Here is a 16,195-nt window from a genome sequence, read left to right as displayed (position 1 = left end):
GGGCTGCCATGCAGGAGGTGGAAGCCGTTCAGAAACGTGGGCATCTCCTTAGAGATGTCTTCCCTCCGGCCTCCTGGGTCCTCCGCACTGGACAGCCAGACCGACAGGGACATTCTGGCTCCCGTGAGCCGCACGTGCAGGGCCTGGGGGCTGAGGGCAGGTGGCACTCCTAGGAACCACGTCTACCAGGCACACGGCCTGGCGTTTTCTGGAGAAGCAAACAAATGGCCTCCTGGCGTCTGAGGCTGGAGGCTGGATTTCCCGTCTTGGGGCTTTCTGGGTCTGTTTGCCACAAGGGTCTGGCATTCATTAAAAGTGTGCCCCTGGGCTGCCCAGACAGCCCCTCCCTGTGGGCCCCCTTGAGGGATATGGGGCCAAGAGGAGCCCGGCTGTCTCAGCCCCCTGCAGAGCACGAGCCAGCCCCTGGTCCCTGCAAGCAAGCCCGCCTGGGCTGAGGATGATTCAGACAGGGCTGCAGAGTGGAGGCAATTAGATTCCACGGACGAGCCCTTTCTCCCTCGCCTCCACCCCTCCCTCCTCACCCACTCCCGCCTCCACCAGGCACAGCAGGCAGGGGTGGGGGACATGAGGAGGGGAAGGTGGGGGACCCAGAGTGGGCTTTGACGTCAGCTCAGCTTATAAGAGGCCGCTGGGCCAGGGCTGTGGAGACAGAGCTGGGACCTCCACACTAAACCATGCCTACCCCCGACGCCACCGCACCGCAGGCCAAGGGCTTTCGCAGGGCTGTGTCTGAGCTGGACGCCAAGCAGGCAGAGGCCATCATGGTAAGAGGGCAGGTAGGTGCCCAGGGGCTTCAGTGGACCGGAGCCCGGGACTGGTGCCAGCTGTCTCTGCTGCTCCCCAGCCTGGCTGGCAGCCCCGGGCTCCAGGTCCATGCAGACCCCTGGGGCTCAGCATGGGTGTGGAGTCCTGGGCATAGCGGCATACCCCGTGCCTGGTGTGTGGGTCGCTGAGGGGGGAGAGTGAGACGGTGCCTGTCCCTGTGTGTGCCCTTCTTGGGCCGGCCTTCCCTGGTGTTATATGGGTCCCTGTGTCTTGCTTCATCTTGAGTCTTAACAATGAAAACATGAAAAAAAAATTCATCCCCAAAATCCCAGATAGCCAGAGATCCCTGGCTGCTGCATGCACGCAACCCCCACCCTGCTCCCACCTGCCCCTTCCTCCCTCTGTCCCAGCTGCTCTGTCAGCACCCCAACCAACCCACCTGTTCGGGGAGGCACCCCCAGACTCTTCTGAGGCTCTAGCAGCAGCTCATGGTGGGGGTTCCTGGGCAAATAAGGGGCAAGTCCAGAGTCAAAGGGTATCTGGGCTTTGGGGCAATTCCCCTCGGCCCATTCCTTCCTCCCTTCCTTCCTTCCTTCCTTCCTCCCTCCCTCCCTCCCTCCCTCCCTTCCTTCCTTCCTTCCTTCCTTCCTTCACCGTGGAGCCTGAGTTCCCTGTGGACCACACTTGGGAGCCCTGTGTCCAAGGGGCTGTGTGGGCCAGGCTGGATAATCGGGAGCGTCTCAGCCAACAGGACGGGTCTTCGGTGCCTCCTGAGGCACTCAGAACCGTCGGCTCCCTGGTACATTTTAAACAGGCTTTTATTTGTGGACCTTGAATGAAACATGGTGTGGTTGTAGCAGGGTCATTTCCATGCACCTTTTCAGGGGTACAGAGCGCCCTCCCCCCGCCAGGCTCCCCTTCAGGCGTCCCCTCCCCAGAGGACCCAGGGCCCAGCCTTCAGGCTCTCCACAGCCTGGAACTGCGGCTCTAGCTGCATCCACACATCCCCGAGGGTGAGGGTGGCTCCGAGGGGTCTCCTGCTGCCCGATTCACATTCCAAGACCTGGAAGCGCTGGACAAAGTGGATTCTTCTCTTACAAGGGGCCCAGAGCTGTCTCGGGAGTTCAGCTCCAAGAGATGAGTCCCAGGCATCTGACAAGTGGTTCTCTGTCCAGGCCTGGGACGGCTCCGGGATCGGGGGGTCAGAGGAGCTGAGTCCAGGGAGAGACACCTGCATCCTGAGCTGTGACAAAGGGTGGAGGGATGACGAGGCAGCCAGGAGCGGGCGCACAGGGGTAGTGAAGAGGGGCAGGGCCGGAGGACAGGGTCCTGATGGAGGTATGAGAAAGGGACCCTGTGCAGGAGCCAAGAAGCTAGAGGGGTTCTTCACTGGGGCCCTGTGGGGGCAGCTCCTTCCTGAGCTGCCGTCCCCTCCCCAGCAGCCGATGGCACTGTCCATCGAGACATCGCCCTCTTCCCATCACTAATCCGGTTAGCGCCTGGCCTGGGGACAGGTGACACATTGCCTCTGTCTGTCTGCTCCCCACAGAGCCCCCTACTCCTCCCCTACCACCACCACTTCTGGCTGGGCTGCCCCCCACCGGGGTCGATGCCCACAGGCACCTCAGCTAGCGTCTGCCCGAGCAGGCACACAGTAGGTGTTTAGCAATGCGCTCTCCTCCCTGGTTTCTGTGGGACCAACCTCCAGGGGCTCAGCAGGTGGAGGAGACACAGGTACCCCTGTTCCCACAGTCCCCGAGGTTCATTGGGCGGCGGCAGAGCCTCATCGAGGACGCCCGAAAGGAGAGGGAGGCGGCGGTGGCGGCAGCGGCGGCTGCAGCCTCCTCGGAGCCTGGGGACCCCCTGGAGGCCGTGGCCTTTGAGGAGAAGGAGGGGAAGGCGGTGCTGAACCTGCTCTTCTCCCCGAGGGCCACCAAGCCCTCCGCGCTGTCCCGAGCTGTGAAGGTGTTCGAGGTGAGCTGGTGGCCTCTGTGTCCCTGGGGCAAGTGCACCTGCAGGTGGGGCTGTGGGGGGAGGGGTGAGTCCCTGACGCCTTTATAGAAGAGACGCAGCGGTCCAGGACCCTGAGGCCAGCACAGGGTGCAGTGGGGGAGTCTCAGGCCTCTGCTCAGCCCCCCTGGCTTCTGGCTGCACCACGTGTTCTTGAGGGATCCTGAGCCCAGCCCTAGGGCTGAGGCCATCAAGTCTCACTGTTCCCCCTGCCTTGCCCACCCACAGCTGCCCCTCATCCACCGTTTCATACATGGGGGGGCTCCCAGCAGGGCAGCATGGGAGGCAGGGGTAGGGCAAGGCACCCCCTCCCACCCGTCCAGCACAGCAGCTGAGGTGACTGCTGATTGTTTTAGTCACTCTGGACCCACTGTGCCTAGGGGGGCAGGTGACCTGGCTCCGGGAAGAGGCTCCCAAATGACATTAAAGCCAGACTCCCCATCAGCTCGCAGAGCTGGCTTCCTGGCCCGAGGGCCACTGCAACCCACAGTCCTTGTTGCTGGGCAACGGGGCGTTGGGGAGGTGGAGCGGCCCCTTCCGGCCAGTGCCCTGGATGCTCAGGGGCCAGTGAGACTCAGTGTCCCCCACCCTGCAGCCCTGGACCAGGCTACCAGAGTTGGGGCGGCGTCTGACCAGTGGCTGGGGAGCCAGGCTGTGTGGCACAGCCTCAGGACACACAGAGCCGCCCAGAAGCAGGTCAAGGCTCACACGGTGACAACTCCTGGTTATGTGCGTGACACAAAACCCAGTTTGCCAGTGGCGACCCCTAGCCTGGCGGCGCACGCTGACCTGAGCCTGGGAGAACAGGGTCTGTGTGCTGCAAAGGTCAAGGGCAGGAGCGGGCAGGGCAGGGCAGGGCAGGGCAGGGCAGGGAAGGGCAGGACTGGGCCGGGCCGGCTGACCGGATATACCTCCTCCTTCCCTCCTCCTCACTCTCTCTCTCTGTCTCTGTCTTTCTCATTTCACCTCTCTTCCTGCTTTTGCTCCCTAAGACATTTGAAGCCAAAATCCACCACCTAGAGACCCGGCCGTCCCAGAGGCCTAGAGCGGGGGGCCCCCACCTGGAGTACTTTGTGCGCCTGGAGGTACCCAGAGGGGACCTGGCCGCCCTGCTCAGTGGTGTGCGCCAGGTGTCAGAGGATGTGCACAGCCCCGTGGAGCACAAGGGTGAGGCTGGTTTTCTGTCCTGAGTGCCACCAAATGACCTTGAGGCTCTGGGGTGCAGAGGCTCCTGCAGGGGGACCCCCCCACAGCTATCACAGCCCCAGCCGCCTCTGCCCCCCGGAAGTCTTATAGGGGAGGCTGCTTCAAGGTGAGTTACTCGGTCCCACGGCTCCGAGCTCACCAAGACCTCTTCCTCCATCCCCCTGGAAGTCCCCTGGTTCCCGAGAAAAGTGTCAGAGCTGGACAAGTGTCATCACCTGGTCACCAAGTTCGACCCTGACCTGGACTTGGACCACCCGGTGAGTGGTGCCGGAGGGCCCAGGCCCCCTGTCCCAATCACATCCCCACCCTCAGCCCAAGCCTGGATGGGAGTCTGCCGGCTTCAGGAGCCCCAGAGGCCCGAACCCCTCCCAGGCACAGCCTGGTGACCCCTGCATCCCCTCTGCCCTCAGGGCCCCTCCCGGGCACAGCCTCGTGACCCCTGCATCCCCTCTGTCCTCAGGGCTTCTCCGACCAGGTGTACCGCCAGCGCAGGAAGCTGATTGCCGAGATCGCCTTCCAGTACAGGCAGTGAGGAGCCCCCATGCTGGGGACGCAGACTGTCCTGCAGGCTCACGCTGGACCTGGGGGGCGGGAGGGAAGGACAAAGGGGAGGACCCATCATGTCACCAGCATCAGTGCCTCCTGCCAGGCAGCTCTGCTCCAGGGCTTTCCCTTGTCCCCAAATCCCAGTGGAGAAACTGAGGCACCAGGGGGGCTAAAGCAACCCACAGAGGCCACACAGCCGGCTCACGGTATAGTCAACCAGGGCATACCCTCCTTCCATCCTTTACCCCAAAGTCCTCGCTGCACAAGGTGGGTGTGGTCCTGTGGCCAGTGAGGCTCTCTCCCTCCCTCCCTACCTCCTGCACCTTCCTGCTGTCCAAGAGCACCTGCTGACCACTGGCCTCTCCCCAGTGGCGACCCGATTCCCCGTGTGGAGTACACCGCTGAGGAGATTGCCACCTGGTGAGACCCCTGTGCAGCTAGCTGGCCAGGGGCTGGGGAGGAGCCCGGGGGACACCTCCCAGAATCCTGGCGTGTGAGAGCCACCTCCGGGAATGTTGGCACAGCAGGAGAAACTAAGGCCAGGAAGAGGAGGGACTTCCAGGGCTCAGAGTGTCAGGTTGGGAGGAAGAGGCTACCCATCCTGCTGGGCCATCCCCAGAGTGCTGAGCGACCGCCCCTCATGACCCTCTACCTCCTGGGATTCCCCAAAGCCACCAGCAAAAGCCCCTCCCAGGGGCCTGGGTCTTCAGGAGTCCCTGAGAGGCCTGTGTTGGGGAGGCTCAGGCAGGCAGAGGTGCCCACGGCTCAGGAGGGGCTTCCGGGAGGGGGTTTCGGGCACTGGGGTGTGGTGTTGAGAGGGCCTGAGCACCACCACCTGCAGGAAGGAGGTCTACACCAAGCTGAAGGGGCTGTACGCCACCCACGCCTGCGGGGAGCACCTGGAAGCCTTCGCGCTGCTGGAGCGCTTCAGCGGCTACCGGGAGGACAACATCCCCCAGCTGGAGGACGTCTCCCGCTTCCTGAAGGGTGTGCCCCGGGCGGGAGGGGCGGGGAGCCGGGGCCGGGCCGGCCGCCACGAGCCCCAGCCCTGCATGGCTAGCTCGCCCCTGCGTGGCCGTGACCAGGTGGCCCCTTGCAGAGCGCACGGGCTTCCAGCTGCGGCCTGTGGCCGGCCTGCTGTCTGCCCGGGACTTCCTGGCAAGCCTGGCCTTCCGCGTGTTCCAGTGCACCCAGTACATCCGCCACGCGTCCTCGCCCATGCACTCCCCAGAGCCGTGAGTGAACGCCCTGGCCCCCAGCCCAAGAGTGGGGGGTGCAACAGGTGGCCCCTCAGCTGCCCTCTCTCTCCTGTGCCCAGACAGCCCTGAGGGTGGGAGGTGCGGTGGGCGGACCCTCAGCCCCCTCACGGTCCACACAGGCAGCCCCGACGGAGGGGGGGACCAGCGGCCCCTCAGCTGCCCTCTCCATCCACATAGGCAGCCCCTCTGGTGAGGGGTGCAACCAGTGGCTCCTCAGCCCCCCCCACACGCAGGCAGACCTGAGGGTTGGGGGTACGGTGGGTGGCCCCTCAGCCCCGCCCTCCTTTGAGCAGGGACTGCTGCCATGAGCTGCTGGGGCACGTGCCCATGCTGGCTGACCGCACCTTCGCACAGTTCTCCCAGGTGCGCTGTGGCCCCAGAGGGAACCAGGGTCACCCAGGGGCTGGTCTGGGGCCTAGGACGGGTCGGGGGTTGATGTGGGGGGGTGTGAAATGTGCTGCCTGCCCCTGGGTCCTGCCATGGGGGGCTCGGCGCCCCAGGGTCGAGGGGCAGAGGGTGGGGCTGGAGGGAAGCCTCCCACGGGCTGTGCTGCCATCTGCCGGCTGCCTGATAACGGCACCCACAGGCTTAGGGATATGGTCAAGGAGGGCTGCCTGAAGGAGGAGGCCCGGTGGAGGTTGTGGACCCTGGGTGGCTGGGGTAGGTCTCTGCCCCCCGGGCAGTGTCCCAGAGACCACTGGAGGGGCTGCTGACACCCCTGGCGCCCCCACCTTGAGCTTGACCCAGGGCTGCCTCCCTCTACCCTTCATCTTCCCGCCCGCTCCACAGGACATCGGCCTGGCATCCCTGGGGGCCTCGGATGAGGAAATTGAGAAGCTGTCCACGGTGGGTTGACCCCTCCCTGCAGGGCCTGGGCTCGGGCTTCGGGGTCCGAATCCAGGCCACGTCCTCCTGCTGTCCAGGCTGAGGCCTTTGCTTCCACCCATGAATCGCGACCCTCACCCTGGCCTGCCTGCAGCCTGGTCTGCCCTCCCTGGGGTGGTGTCCGCGTCACAGGTGACCAGGGGCTGCCCAGTGGGTGGCCGCTGTCCCTGGGCTGAGGCTGCCCGGCCTTCCCACAGCTGTACTGGTTCACGGTGGAGTTTGGGCTGTGTAAGCAGAACGGGGAGGTGAAGGCCTACGGCGCCGGGCTGCTGTCCTCCTACGGGGAGCTCTTGGTGAGACCCTGTCCCTGCGCAGCCCCCAGCGGAGGGGCGGGGCATCCATGGGGGACAGTGCAGGGAGGGGACAGACTCCCAGGGGAGAAACTGCGGCCTGGGCCTCCAGGACTCATGCTGTCTTTGGAGAAAGTGTGTCTCTGCCCAGTCCCCACCCCACACTATCCCAGGCCCTGGGAGGCCCGGCGGGGGAGGCGGGGGCGACTCTGCCCGAGGAAGCCACCCAGCGTCAGGCCACAGTGCCCAGTTCCCCCAGGGGCCTGGGTGCAGTGGGGTCAGTGACGCCGCCTGCCCCCCACCAGCACTCCCTGTCTGAGGAGCCAGAGATCCGGGCCTTCGACCCCGAAGCTGCGGCCGTGCAGCCCTACCAAGACCAGACGTACCAGTCGGTGTACTTCGTGTCAGAGAGCTTCAGCGACGCCAAGGACAAGCTCAGGTGGGCTTGGCTCCTGTGGCGAGCCCCCCGTTGTGCCCCCACACTGGACAAGCCAGGCCTTCCTTCAGGCCTTGAGCAGGGCTGGGCTGTGAGCCCAGGTCACAGGCGAGAAAACGGACCCACGGTTGCAGGAGCCCCTCACGGCAGGGACACCGTCTGTGAGCAGGACCCCAGCGTCTGTGGAGGGGCAGACCTACAGGACTGGGGGTGCTGGGTGGCCGGGTCAAGGCCAGGTCAAGACCACTCTTGGGGGTGTTGGCAGAGCTGAGCTTTGTGAGGAGGTCCTGTGGAACCTGGGATGGGGAGAGGCAGGGTGGGGGACAGTGGGTGTGGGGTCCCTGGGGCGAGGGGCCTTTGGTGCAGTGACCAGGGTGTCAGGAGAGGGGAGCAGAGCCCATGAGCCTCAGTAAAAGGGCTCATCATCTTCCCTCCAGCCCCACCCTTGTGCCCTGGGGAAACTGAGGCCAGGAGTTATGTGTCAGTCAGACTGGGGTGCTGAATTCCACTCACAGGCTTAGGGATATGGTCAAGGAAGGCTTCCTGGAGAATGAGGCCTGGTGGAGGTGCAGACAGGGATGGGGTGCCTGGCAAAGGCTCTAGTGGAAAAGGAGCCTGGCCTGTCTCCCCGTGAACCCCTCGCCCAGCCCTGGAGGAGGACTCAGTGTCCTGCCTGTGACCAGGTGGCTCAGAAAAGCCCCGGGAGCTTGGAGCCACTGTGATGGTGGAAATGCAGCCCCTGGCCCCCCTCTCCTGGAGGCTGCAGACTCTGCCCGACGATTGACCGAGGGCTCTGCCGCTCTCCTCCCCAGGAGCTACGCCTCACGCATCCAGCGCCCCTTCTCCGTGAAGTTTGACCCGTACACGCAGGCCGTGGACGTGCTGGACAGCCCCCAGGCCGTGCGGCGCTCCCTGGAGGGTGTCCAGGACGAGCTGGACACCCTGGCCCACGCACTGAGTGCCATTGGCTAGGTTCAGGGCGCCACTGAGGGCCCTTCCCAACCTCCCCTGCTCCTGCACCATCCCGGAGCTCAGGCCCTGGTAAGGGGCTGGGTCCCACTGCCCCCCACGCCTTCCCCGCTGCCAGGCTTCTGCTGCCCCAATGCCTGCTTCTCAGCGCAACTGCTGCGTGTGCCCATGGTGAGGTCCTGCTGCCCGTGGTGACGTCCTGTCCAGCTACCAGGGTCCTGGAGGCTGCTGCGCTGCTCTCCGCCCTGCCCTGACCCCATCTGCTGCCCCATCCACTGTCATAATAAAAGAAAGTGTGCCTCCATCTGCCTGGCCCGTGTCTGTGCCACAAAGACAGACCCTGGGAGCCCCAGGCTCCCACGCCCCCACCCCAGCCTGACTCAGAGGTTTTGCCCTGGCCTCCTTCCTCCTCTCGGAGATGGCTGATCACCCTGGCCAGGCAGCAGGCCCCTCTGGGGCCAGTTTCCCCGCTCACCCTGAGGCCCTGCCCAGCTCTGAGCCCCTCGGGCACCCTGGCTGAGCTGCCCCATCTCCGTGGGTGCCCTCCCAGGGTAGGGAGCCAGGTGACAGTGGGAGGATCTCTCTCAGGCCTGGCAGGGAGCAGGGGTCGCAACTGTGCTGGCTGGGGGTGGCCTCAGAGGGGGGCCTGCCGGCCTAGCACCCCCTGCTGATGGGGCTCCCAGACCTTGAGAGGACTGGGGAGATGCCCCACCCACCCGGAGCAGACCCTGCGATCTGAGGGGGGCCTCAGCATAGCCCCCAGAATGTGTGCTGATGGGAAAGTCCGGTTGAGCTGGTGGCTGTGCAGAGGCCCTGGGCCTGTCTCCCCAGGAGGCTGCCTGTGAGATGGGAGACGCCCTCCAGAGAAAGCACCCAGCACCCTCCAGGCCTGACCAGCCGGGTGCCCCTTCCTATCTTGGAGAGAGCAACCCCAGGGCATCCTGCAGGGTGGGCCAGGACACCAGCTGGCCTTCAATGCCCTTCCCTCCCTCCAGCTGCCCCACCACGCTCTGCTGGGATCCTGGCTCTTAGCTCCCAGGCTGACAACCGTGGCAAACTCCTACTTATCTGTCAAGGCCCTCCCGGGCACAACAGTCCTTCCCAGCCTGGCAGTGTGTTCCTCACACACCTTGTCGGTGCCCAGCCCCTGCAGGCACTTAAAGGCTGGAACTAGGAGTGTCTCTGAAGGGCTGTGAGCCCCAAGGAAGCCCTGGGGAAGAGCTTGTGCCTACCTCGCTGCCCCTGACCCGGCCAGCCCCTGGCTCTGCCCTCCCACCTAGGTACCCCCATCCAGGCTCCCTCCTTACACACTCGTCTTAAGGAGGCACCTATGCCTTCCCCCACTGCAGGGCCTCAGAGCATGGTGGCATCCTGGGGCAGTCACCACAGGTCCTGCTGCAGCATGGCTCAGGGTGGAATGGGCGGAAGGGAGGGGCCCCACAGTCAGCTGCTGCCCATTACCAAGCTGGCTAGGCAGGAGACGCTAAGGCTGGGCGAGTTCTTCAGGGCGGCCCCCAGGGGCTCTGAGGCTGAGGCCAGGCTGGGGCACAGGGATGAGAGGTTCGCGGCACACAGTGCCCCAACCTGCCTGCCCCATGATCTCGCCCTCCTGCTGCTGGGACCTCCTGATCCTGCCCCTGGAGCTCACAGGCGGTTAGGGGCTTCGGACAGTGGGGCTCGGAGCCTGTGCACTCCCGATGGGTCTGGCTGGGCCTCCAGGTGCCTGCCTAGGGCTCAGCCCAGGTCACACTGTAGGGGTGATGGGATGGTGGGGCCTGGCCAGGAGAGGAGCGATGGGCAGGGGCTCCCGGAAGAGGAGTGGGGCCAGGAGGGTGCCTATGGGGCCGGGACGGAGCTTCCCACACCCTCCCATGGAGCCCTGCAGCCACTGCAGATCACAGGCGGCCTGCTGGGGACCCACTGCTTGTCCTTGGGTCCCCGGGTCCTGCCCTCCTGCTGCCTGGGGGAACTGAGGGCCTCAGCTGGGGCTGCTGTCCTGGGGTGGGGTGGGAACTGGGCAGCCAGCAGGGAGGGGGCCCCCTCTCTCCCCCACCCCACAACCTCGACCCACCCATGGGGGCATCCCGGGCAACCAGAGATAGAGGGCAGGAGTCTGGGGACAGCAACGTGAAGAACTCCGCCCTGCAGCCTCCTGCTCTCCTGGTCTAATGTGGAAAGTGGCCCAGACGAGGGCTTTGCTCTCCCAGAGACATTTACCCCCAGCTGCGAGCAGGGACAGGTCTGGCCACCAGGCCCCTGGTTAAGACTCTAATGACTCCCTCCCTGGCCCTGAGGAGGAGGTGCTGACGACCAAGGAGATATTCCCGCAGACCCAGCAGCCAGGAAATGATCTGGAAAGTGCAGCTTCAGCCCCCAGCCATCTGCCAGCCCCCGAACCCCAGGCCCTAATGGGCCAGGCGGCAGGGTTGGCAGGTAGGGAAGATGGGCTCTGCGCCTATAAAGCCAGCGGGGACCCAGCAGCCCTTAGCAGTCCGGGACCAGCTGCATCACAGGAGGCCAGCGAACAGGTCTGTTCCAAGGGCCTCTGAGCCAGCCTGGGCCCAGGGCTGCCCCACTTGGGGGTTCCGAGCAGTTGGACCCCAGGCCCCAGCTCTGCAGTGGGAGGGCGTGGCTGGGCTCTGAAGCATTTGGGTGAGCCCAGGGGCCCCGGGGCAGGGCACCTGGCCTTCAGCCGGCCTCAGCCCTGCCTGTCTCCCAGGTCACTGTCCTTCTACCATGGCCCTGTGGATGCACCTCCTGCCCTTGCTGGGGCTGCTGGCCCTCTGGGGACCCGAGCCGGCCCCGGCCTTTGTCAACCAGCACCTGTGCGGCCCCCACCTGGTGGAAGCCCTCTACCTGGTGTGCGGGGAGCGAGGTTTTTTCTACGCACCCAAGACCCGCCGGGAGGCGGAGGACCTGCAGGGTGAGCCCCACTGCTCCTCACTCCCCACTCCGCCCCCAGCCACCCCTGCTCCTGCTGCTCCCACCCAGCCTGGGCAGAAGGGGACAGGAGGCTGCTACCAGTAGGGAGACAGGTGGACTTTTTAAAAAGAAATGAAGTGACCAGCTCCCTGTAGAATCTCCCGGCAGAATCTCAGCCTGAGGACGGTATTGGCTTCGGCAGCTGAGCTCCGAGATACCTCAGAGGGTGGGCAGGGCAGATTCCTCCCTCCACGTGCCCTCAATCAAATGCCTCACAGCCCAATTCTCCACCCTCACCTGAGGACCACAGCTTCCAGTGTTTTGTTGAGTACATCAAGTCCTGGGTGACCTGGGGTCACAGGGTGCCCCACACTGCCTGCCTGTGGGCAAATGTCCCATGGCACCCTGAGGAGGGCATGGCTGCTGACCACAGTGGGCCAAACCCTGTCCCCGGGCTTCATGACAGCTCCATAGTCAGGAAATGGGGCAGGCGCTGGGGACAGGCCCTGGGAAGACGTACCGGGGGTACCTGTTCAGCCTCCTGCCATGGCACCGCCCAGGGCATTGAAGCCCTGTATGTCCACACCCAGTGTGGGCCACCCTTCCTCAACCTGGGCCCAGCTCGGCTGGAGAGGGGTGGGAGCATGACCTGGGGCTGGTGGGCAGGCGGGCACCGTCTCTCCCTGACTGTGCCATCCTGTGTCCTCTTCCTCGCCACTGTTCCGGACCTGCTCTGCGTGGCTCGCCCTGGCAGTGGGGCAGGTGGAGCTGGGTGGGGGCTCTATCACGGGCAGCCTGCCGCCCTTGGAGGGTCCCCTGCAGAAACGTGGCGTTGTGGATCAGTGCTGCACCAGCATCTGCTCCCTCTACCAGCTGCAGAACTACTGCAACTAGACTGGGCTCACAGGCCACCCCGTGCCCACTGCCGCCTGCACCAGCACCTGCTCCCTCTACCAGCTGGAGAACCGCAACTAGCCATGGCCCGCAGGCAGGCCCAAATGCAGCCCTGCGCCCTCCACACCTGCACCATGAGTGATGGAATAAAGCCTTGAACCAGCTCTGCTGTGCTGTCTGTGTGTTTTGGGGGTCCTGGGCCAGGCCCCGCTTCCTGGCAGTTATGAGTCCCTCCCAGCTCTCTCCACCCTCTCTAGATGCCCACAGGTGCCCTCAAAAGCCAGGCCCAGCCTGCAGCAGTTCTCTCCAAAGTGGTGATGCCTGTTGGCTACTCCCACCCTTGGGCTGCGGGTCCACTTTCGGAGTTGTGGGGGTCTCTGAGAGGCCGGGGTAGGGGGACCACTGGGAAATGACTTCTTGCTCAGTAGCTCTAGGCTCTTGGAGTCCCCAGAGACCTTGTTGAGGAAAGGGAATGAGAACATTCCAGCAATTTCCCCCACCTAGCCCTCCCAGGTTCTATTTTTAGAGCTATTTGTGATGGAGTCCCTGTGGAAGGAGGAGGCTGGGCTGTGGGGGGGGTCCTGCAGGCGGGGACTGGGAAGTGGGGAGGGGCTGCCGAGTGGTACCTGTGATCCCCAGCTCCAGGCAGTCCTGGGACAGTCACACACCCTGGCCTTGAGGCCCACGCTGGCAGTGGTCTGCAGCCACAGCCCAAACCAGCCAGGCCCAGCTGGACACCTGGGGGCCCTGCTGGTGCCTTGGAGGGAACAGGGGAGGGCAGATGGGAGCGTGAGCCGGGGCAGGTGTGAGGACGGTGGCAGCGTGGGCAGGGCCTTGGAACCCACACCTTGGGCACCCTGGCTGGAAGCCCCAGAGGACTGCAGCCCAGGAGGACAGGGAACCACCAAGGCCACCAGGACAGAGACCAGGGCCAGGGTTCCCCTGTGGCCCCTTTGCCCTCCCCCTCCCCATAAGCAGGGCCACATGGCGGGCTTCCTATCTACAGACCTGCCACTCATCTGGAAGGACGCACAAGCCCTGGTGATGACGTCACGCTGGGCTGCAGGTCTTTGGGGGTCCGACATGAATTCTTTAGCACCTCTGGGCACAGGGCGGCTCCACTGGGCACCTGGCCTAGTGGGCGGACGAAAGCCAGGGGCTGCCTGGGCCTACTGTAGCCTGGGAGGTCAGCAGGTGACCCGAAACACCCTGTGGCCGGGCCAGCCTGCCTGCCACCCAGGCCAAACCAATGTGGACCTTTCCTGAGAGCTCCACCCAGGGCTGGGCTGGGGATGGCTGGGCCTGGGGCTGATATGGCCTGGGGCTGCAGACCACTGCCAGCGTGGGCTTGAGGCCAGGCGCTCACCTCCAGCTGGGGGCCTGGCCGTTGGGGCAGCCCTGTCCCTGAAGCTCTGAGCTCGCCCCTTCCCCATGACCATATAAGCTCCCCCTCTGCCCAGAGCTGTCACAGCCCCCATCTAGCCCCGCCCCCAGAGTGGGGGCCAAGACTGGGCAGGCGGGTGGCCGGCCGGACACTGGCCCCGGAAGAGGAGGGAGGCGGTGGCTGGGATCAGCGGCAGTCGTCCATGGGAACACCCGGCCGGCCCCACTCGCACGGGTAGAGACGGGCGCCCTGCTGGAGCCGAGGTATGTGAGCTTTCGAGGGGCTGCGGTGGGCCCGCTGGGAGGCTGCCCTCCAGGCGGCCATTGGACAAGCTGCTGCCCTGGCTGCCCCTGATGGCCAACAAGGCCGTGGGGATGATGGGCAGAGTGAGGCCAGGACAGGTGTTTCTTAAGCCTGGCCGGGGGGCCAGTGCTCTGTGGGGAGCTGTGGAGAGTGGTGTCCAGGGACCCTGGGGCTGTCCCAGCCTTCCGGGACTTATAGGGCAGCTGATGCTGGCTGGTGCTGAGGGCCATGGAGTGTCCTCTGAGGGCCAAATCTTCTGCGACTCTGTTCTGGGGGACCTCTGGCCCAGGGCCTCAGGGGAGGGCAAGGCTGCCACCCAAAAGACTCAGCCATGGCTTGTGGTGCCCTCAGCTGCCCTGGGCCAGAGCTGGGGCCACCTCTCACCTTGCTGAGACCCGGGACCCTGGCCCCCAGGCCTGGCTTCTCAGCCCCTTGACCCCCCACCACTGTGTCCTGGAAAAGATGGACACGGGAGGCCAAAGTGAGGACAAGGGACAGTCCCTCTATCTCCCCAGCCCCAGTGAGAAGTGCTGTCAAGGTGACCCAGGTGCAGGGCAGCATCAGACCCAGTCTCCTGTCGGGCACCACCTTGGGCACTGGCCCCCAGACGCCCTGGCTGGGGAGTGTGGATGCTCCCAGAGCTCCCAGGTCACCCCATGTGAGCCAGGCCCACGGAGCTTGGCTACTGCCTGTGCTCCGCCCCTTCTGGGAAGCTGCAGGACAGACACCTCCAGTGTCCGGAGATCCGCCTGGCCTTGGAACCTGGGCTCCACATGCGCATGGGGCTGGCAGGGGCACTCTGCTGCCTCCAGCCCCACCCCTCACCCTGGCGTTGGATCCATCTAACTGCTGCCCAGTCACAATGCAGTTGCCCTCCAAGGCCCCCCAAACCTGCCAGACCCCCTTGAAACCTCTGCCTATGCCTGGAGGAACTAGGGCAGCCCGCATGCAGCCTTCTCTCTGAGCGTCCTGCCTTCACATGTGCTGCACAGGGAGGAAGCTCTTATACCCCGGAGCCAGGCACGTGGCACATTTCCCCACCCACCCAGGCACCCACTGTGGCTGCCTCCAGGCTGGCTTCCTGGATTGCGTCTGCCCCTGGCATGGATAATTGGCATCTTCGCCTGGCGTTGGGACAGTGTTTGCCTTCTCCTGCCTGTCGGCAGCAAATATTTGCTGTCCTCCCCGTCTCCAGGCCTGAGCAGACCCTGGGGCGATGAGAGTGGACTAAGGGATGCTGAGGGTAACCCCCCGCCCTCCAGGGCCTGGTGCCCAGCAGGGATCCGGCCCCCGGGTAAGAAAGTGAGGCCAGGGCAGGTGGTTCTTAAGCCTGAGTTTCTGGGAAAGCTAGCCCTGGGCAGAACTTGGGCCGAATGCTGGCCGGCGTCTGTCTCCAGCCAGGCCGTGAGCAGAGGGGATGGGGGGGGCCTGCTGTCTCCAGGGCCTGGCCAGCACAGGTCGCTTTTTTCACACCTAGCCATGTGGCCGGGAGCTGCCATTCACAGGTTTGACCAGCAGATGGCACCAGAGCCTCACTTTTGATGCACCCCGGCCGCGGCTCCAGGCTCCGGCGCTGCCCAGGGTGTGAGCAGCTGCGCCCCGCCTCTGCTGGGCACTCCCGGGGGCTGTGGGGGCTGTGGGGGGTCCTGCCCGGCTGGCCAACCAGGACCCTGAAGAGCGTGGGGCTTAAGAATGAGAGGAGGCATCTGACGATGCTGAGGGGTGTTCGCAGAGGCCCCTGGCCTGCTCAGGTCCAGTGTCAGCCCCCAAGTCAAGCCCAGAGCAGCCTCTCACTGACCTGGGTTTCTCCGAGGCCCCGGACACAGGTCCTGAGTCGCCAATATTCCGAGAAAGCCTCTGGCTAGACTCTGAGCCCCACCTGCAGGCCCCTAGAGTCACAGAGCACCCGGGGGGAGAAGACTCCAGGGAGACTGTCCCGTCCTAGGCACGGCTCAGCCAGCTGTGGCTGGAAGTGGACCCGGCTGTGGCCTTTGCTGAGGGTCCCCAGGTCCCCTGGGGGCTACTGAGGCTGGAGGCCAGCGGCGGTGGGGAGGGGGTTCCGTCCCTCAGCCACTCAAGCCGGAAGGAAGGTCAAGTCCTGGTTCCCATGTGAGGAAGGGGCTTCAGGGGCTGGGACCTGGGGCCAAAGATGGCCTGGAGCTGGGGTCCGGGCGGCCCGGGGTCAGCGCATTCCCACGGCCCCCTCCGCCAGAGCCTTGCGGAGAGGGAGGTCCACTCTGGAAAGAATGTTTGGGGGCAGGGGTAGACGGTGGACCGGTCTGGGAACGCGGAGATGACACGCTGG

General features: G+C 65.0%; 2 protein-coding genes across 5 annotated transcripts; both read left to right on the top strand.

The window, feature by feature from the left end:
* The first annotated feature begins 546 nt into the window (after positions 1-546).
* Positions 547-8,564, top strand: TH (tyrosine hydroxylase). 3 transcript variants are annotated; one of them, XM_037731148.1, is made up of 14 exons: positions 548-797; positions 2,539-2,760; positions 3,789-3,963; positions 4,171-4,259; positions 4,463-4,530; positions 4,918-4,968; positions 5,390-5,535; positions 5,648-5,783; positions 6,101-6,170; positions 6,597-6,653; positions 6,890-6,985; positions 7,288-7,421; positions 8,231-8,409; positions 8,454-8,564. In XM_037731148.1, exons 1-13 carry the CDS (start codon positions 696-698, stop codon positions 8,388-8,390), a joined length of 1,506 nt encoding a protein of 501 aa, XP_037587076.1. In that variant the 5' UTR covers positions 548-695; the 3' UTR covers positions 8,391-8,409; positions 8,454-8,564. The 3 variants fall into 3 exon arrangements, with proteins under 3 accessions (XP_037587078.1, XP_037587076.1, XP_037587077.1); XM_037731149.1 differs by having other exon boundaries at positions 549-785; XM_037731150.1 differs by lacking the exon at positions 4,918-4,968 and having other exon boundaries at positions 547-797.
* A 2,151-nt stretch (positions 8,565-10,715) lies between these two features.
* On the top strand, positions 10,716-12,367 carry INS (insulin). 2 transcript variants are annotated; one of them, XM_037731147.1, is made up of 3 exons: positions 10,716-10,915; positions 11,107-11,310; positions 12,064-12,367. In XM_037731147.1, the coding sequence occupies exons 2-3, from the start codon at positions 11,124-11,126 to the stop codon at positions 12,201-12,203; spliced, it is 327 nt and encodes a 108-aa protein (XP_037587075.1). In that variant the 5' UTR covers positions 10,716-10,915; positions 11,107-11,123; the 3' UTR covers positions 12,204-12,367. The 2 variants fall into 2 exon arrangements, with proteins under 2 accessions (XP_037587075.1, XP_037587074.1); XM_037731146.1 differs by having other exon boundaries at positions 10,863-10,915; positions 11,090-11,310.
* Positions 12,368-16,195: the final 3,828 nt, after the last annotated feature.

The sequence above is a fragment of the Cebus imitator genome, unplaced genomic scaffold (assembly GCF_001604975.1).
Source record: "Cebus imitator isolate Cc_AM_T3 unplaced genomic scaffold, Cebus_imitator-1.0 Scaffold384, whole genome shotgun sequence".
Classification (NCBI taxonomy): domain Eukaryota; kingdom Metazoa; phylum Chordata; class Mammalia; order Primates; family Cebidae; genus Cebus; species Cebus imitator.
The sequence above is the reverse complement of the archived record's forward strand: the minus strand, read 5'-3'. Positions and strand labels throughout refer to the sequence as shown.

What these genes read in the sequence shown, in the direction of transcription:
- INS (XM_037731147.1), top strand. Translation starts at nt 11,124, where the DNA reads ATGGCCCTGTGGATGCACCTCCTGCCCTTGCTGGGGCTGCTGGCCCTC. An exon ending in GGAGGCGGAGGACCTGCAGG is followed by an intron (nt 11,311 to 12,063) that starts GTGAGCCCCACT and finishes TCGCCCTGGCAG; the next exon opens with TGGGGCAGGTGGAGCTGGGT.
- TH (XM_037731148.1), top strand. Translation starts at nt 696, where the DNA reads ATGCCTACCCCCGACGCCACCGCACCGCAGGCCAAGGGCTTTCGCAGG. An exon ending in CGTCTCCCGCTTCCTGAAGG is followed by an intron (nt 5,536 to 5,647) that starts GTGTGCCCCGGG and finishes GGCCCCTTGCAG; the next exon opens with AGCGCACGGGCTTCCAGCTG. An exon ending in AAATTGAGAAGCTGTCCACG is followed by an intron (nt 6,654 to 6,889) that starts GTGGGTTGACCC and finishes GCCTTCCCACAG; the next exon opens with CTGTACTGGTTCACGGTGGA.